This window comes from Sinocyclocheilus rhinocerous, unplaced genomic scaffold (genome assembly GCF_001515625.1).
Source record: "Sinocyclocheilus rhinocerous isolate Xijiao unplaced genomic scaffold, SAMN03320098_v1.1 scaffold1971, whole genome shotgun sequence".
Taxonomy (NCBI): Eukaryota; Metazoa; Chordata; class Actinopteri; order Cypriniformes; family Cyprinidae; genus Sinocyclocheilus; species Sinocyclocheilus rhinocerous.
The window spans coordinates 287,713-292,470 of NW_015632037.1; the positions used below are offsets into that span (position 1 = coordinate 287,713).

Genomic DNA, 4,758 nt, shown 5'->3' on the forward strand with positions numbered 1-4,758 from the left:
GCCTAGAAAGCAAGCAAATAGCGCTTTCATCTAACGTTAATCACTAAAAAGCTGTCACTCACTTCAATTTATCGCAATTTCACGATTCCGTGAACTGCAAACAATATCTTATTTACATCGTGTCTATGTGTGGCGTTTTGCATTCAGTGAATTCTGACAGTGTCACCCTGTATCTATTTATATATTTCTTTATTAATATTTTGTATATATTATTATCTTATATTAACCATTTACACGCATGAGCATTATCACACGAGCTTCGCTCCTCCCGACCGCAGACGCAGGTTATGCTAAGAAGGACTCTAGCCTTGACTCATCTAGGAAGTATGATCCTCACTAGGGCACATCCTTCCATTTGAGAAGCACCCTATGGCTTTCTCATTTCTAAAGTTGCACCCTCGGGAGGTCACATTTGTCAGCCGCATATGTCATTGATGCTGTCTCATTCAGAAAAGTAACCATTAACATTGACTGTTATTCAATGTAAAGCAAGACTCTAGACGTTGAGCATGCAAAATATCTACAGACACAGCAGCAATCATAATATATGATGTCACGCTCTGGAGCGTCTTTTTTAAAAACATAATTCAACATGTAATACATCCAAAAAATATGTAATCTACATCACTTTACTGCAATCCTGCAGATTTAAAGTTTGCGTTCTTTTAATTCAGCTAAGATAGGGTGACCATACCTCTTTTTCCTGGACATGTCCTGACCAGGATTTCTAAATTGCCAGGTTTTGGCTTTGTTATGCTATTGTTTTCAGGGGCGCAGATGGGATTTTTTAACTGGGGGAGACCAAGCTGTCAGCAGCAGTCCAATTTTTTCAGCCCAGAAAAATCACCAACTCTGTCATAGACGATAGTATACGATCACTATGGTTACCGCTACAGGCACAATTGAGGCAGCTACCAGCTCCTCATAGGACCCCCGGGGTCAGGAGTTGTAACACATACACACACAGAGAACGTAAACGTCGGTGTCAGCACCATCGTCATGTGTGTTTATTGACAACAGAACACAGCGTGTAGTGAGAATGTGGGTACAAAGTAATGGTGACCGGTAGATAATTATTGTGCGTCAGCCCCGACCCGATGCAGTGGCGGCAATAATTAAAGGTGCACTAGGCGATTTTTGCCAAACGATGTTGATATTTGAAGGCACCAAAACAAACACGCCCATACCCCAACAGGACCTCGCCCCTATTTTGAAATCTCCGCCCCACATGTACGTACGCAACCATGGCAACGACGATCGTTGTGAAGTGAAGATGGCACACAAGCATATTTAAACAAAAGCCAACACGGATAAGTTGTGTGAAACAAAGCAAAGTCAATGTTACTCGCCTATCAAAAAGAAACTGCACAACCTTGGCGTCCGATTCGAGCCATTCCCGCTCCTTGAGTTTCTCTCCACTGCTGGAAAGCTGCTCCGATATTTACGCGGGTCCTACCTCTTGCCTGATCGTAACCCTTCTTTTTAATGTTTTGTTTCTCTGATATTTTCCTCTTTTTTTATCTGCCATCTCTCTCTATCTATAGTCGATCTGCTAATATCCGTCCTGTGCACTCAAATTGAGCGCTCTCTTCTCTCTGTCAGTACAAGACATGCCCCCTTACTGCTGATTGGCTACAAGTGTGACAGTCAAACGCGTTTTTCAAAAATCACTTGGTGTATGTTTAAGGAGCAGCGGGCCGGGCCGCGAATACTTAGGCTAATGTACATAGCGGAAACCCTGATTAATCCTGTTTACCGATGTCGCCTTTCGTAGAGACAGTGAGGGGGACGGATCCCCATGCCCCACCCCCCCCATAATCAACCAATAGCTTTCAGTCAAAGCAATGCAGATACACATACATAATGTATGAGGACTGTAGAGAGCATAGGTGTGTTCGACTTAAAGCAGCGCTGGACAGACCGATTTGTGTATGACATCAAAGTACCGCGAGAGCGATAAGAGAGCAGACGGCTCCTTTTGCTTTCGAATCGCTCTTGCGGTACTTTGATGTCATACACTGATTGTTCTGTGCAATGCCGTTTCAAGTCGAACTCACCTGACATTAATAGGAAAACAAAGACAAAACAAAGCCATTTTAGGCAATTTAGAAGTCCTGGCCAGGACATGTCTGGGAAAAAGAGGAAGTATGGTCACCCTAGCTAAGAGCTCACGCTGCTCTTCTATTGGTCATACATCTTCATGTGAAAAGAATTCGCAGGTCAGAGTTCACCAAACTCGAACTTTGGAATACAGCGAAATGTGAAACTTCTTCGCATGAGCTTGCGTTTCCACTCTCCCACATTCACATGCGTATGAATGGAAGTAAATGGAATGAAAAGTGTAGTGTGACCTGCCCTTATGGTGTAAATTATTGTAACATATTTCTTTACTTTTCTGGAATAAGGAGCCTCAATGAAGTACACGGCCGACAAATGCCACCTCTGGAGGGCGTAGCCTTCAAAATGAGATCCCGATTATGTTGGAGGGCAATCAAAGCCAAACTAGTTGAATGTGGGAATGTTTTACAAAATTACAAACAAATGCTGTCATGTGTGAAGGCCCTGAAATGCTCATGGCAAAGTTCTCTTTCGTTCTTCGCTTAGAGGTAAAAAGCAGTTCTACATAAGGTTTTTTAAGAGAGATAATGTAAATACAAATGAATAGTTTATCTGAATATAAAACATCTTAATACCTTTTTTATAATGGTAATATAATGGTTTGACATTTTCAAAAGCTGGTGTTTACCATGTTTCATTTATTAGTAAGAATATGTGTAACAGTATTTAAATAATTACAAGATCTGAATAATTGAGCAAAGCCTAGTGGTTAACTAGTGAAATAATCATTGATTAGTCGATTAATCAACCTAATGATTATTAGATTGGATGATCGTCAGAATAATTGTTTTTCCCTGAAAGGCACACACACATGACTGCATCACTATCTCATGATCCTCTGCTTAGCTCCTGTATGTGTGTGTGTGTGTGTGTGTGTGTCAGATAACCATGACCTGATCTCAATGAAGCTCTACCAGCTGACCATCCTGCGCAGCAAACAGGAGGATGTGGAGGAGCAGGAGGTGCTGATACCCAGCGTGGACAACTTGGAGCTACTGAGACGTGAGTATGAGCTGATGATGAGCAATGCATGCGGACACGTGCAGACGTGTGATGCATGTGTGTGTGTTTCTCAGCGTACACAGATACGGAGGGCATGAGCAGCATCGCCATCTTCTTCAGCGTGCTCTTCTCCATGCTGGGTGTGTTTCTGCTGGTGGTGGTGGGACTCGTGCTGTATGGACACTGGAGCGAAAACAGACGGAAACGCTTCTACTGACCCGTTCTCGTCTCAGCACTTCCTGTGTGAATGTTTCTACACTGTATGAATGACGTGGTCCACGGAAGTTCTGACCGTATGGACCTCTGAACACTCGACCCGTTGTCAAGTTTTAGCTTCAGTTGAGATCAGACATGATGATGAGAGCATCACACGATTGGAACTCTCCCAGCATCCTGCGCTTCTGCTGCCTTCATTCTCACAACAGACGCCATATTTATTCTTTATTATTTATTTATTGTACGGAGCATGTACCATCTTGTTTTTTGCCAAAATGATTATCTGTCTCGATTCAAGTGGGAAATCTAAAGGTCTTATGGAATCGAAATTAAAGTTTTGTTGCTTTTACTCTGTTTTATCTGTATGCCGCTGCTGTAATGCTAAACGTTGAGCATTCAACACTTGAAAATGTCTGTATCTCTGAGATGAATGTATCGGCGCTTTTCCACTGCGTGGTACGACTCGGCTCGGTACGGCTGATTTAAATCTAGCGGTTCTTTTGTGTTTGTGTCGCAAGTTCAGTGATGCAGGTAGTGACGATTCTCTCCGGCCAATCCGTGATCAGCAGAGTTTACACGTCACGTTTTGTTAACGGTACGGTTCACTTGGAACCCCAACCGAGGTGGTACAAAAAAAAGTACCAGGGACCAGGAACTGTACCCAGTGGAAACCCCCCCCCCCAAAAGTGAACCGTACTGAGCTGTACTGTGCCGTACCATGCAGTGGAAAAGCGCCATATATGCTAACGAATGCTAAAGATGACAATGGCAAAGAACCCAATCTCCATCAGGTGATGGAAACCGGACTCAGTTGAGGGACCAGTTCTCCTCTGGTCTAAATCAAGGGTAGGCAAGTTCAGTCCTAGAGAGCTGCTGTCCTGCAGAGTTCAGCTCTAACCCTAATCAAACACACCTTAACAAGCTAATCAATGTTTTCAGGATTATTAAGTCAATAGGCAGGTGAGATTGTTTCAGGGTTGGAGCTAAACTCTGCGAGACAGTGGCTTTGTAGGACTGAACTTGCCTACCCCTGGTCTAAATGAACAAATGCAATGAGGTTTATCATCAAGACTCAGATCTGTGGACCGACGTTATTAAAAATCAGAAAATCAGATGGACATCAGTCTTGACTCTGTAATGAAAGATCATTCTCCAGGTCCAGTGAATCTGAGAGACTACTTTTAACTTTAAAAAAAATAAAAACTATTGAAAAATACTTGAAATTCCACCTGAATGGCCATGTTACCATAAAGAATCAGCTATGAAGGGGTGTGATCGTTTAGTGTGTGAGATGCAGTGAGAATGCGTGTTAAAATCTGCAACTGTGCCAGCGTCATCTATGTTTCACTTCTTTGTGAAAGAGCTATTGTGAACAAGGATTGTGCATTTTGCAGGAAAGTGTGCAGATTTTGAGTTTGAGCT

The 4,758-nt window shown here is 42.8% G+C and overlaps 1 protein-coding gene across 1 annotated transcript in view; it reads left to right on the top strand.

Annotated features, from left to right (window-relative positions):
* The window catches only part of lman2la (lectin, mannose-binding 2-like a), an 8,218-nt gene extending 4,453 nt beyond the window's left edge, over nt 1–3,765 (top strand). Inside the window, exons 8-9 of the mRNA XM_016555062.1 lie at nt 3,001–3,120; nt 3,195–3,765. Coding sequence (XP_016410548.1) covers nt 3,001–3,120; nt 3,195–3,337 — 263 coding nt within the window. The 3' untranslated portion in view covers nt 3,338–3,765. The remainder of the gene's footprint in view (nt 1–3,000; nt 3,121–3,194) is intronic.
* Nucleotides 3,766–4,758: the final 993 nt, after the last annotated feature.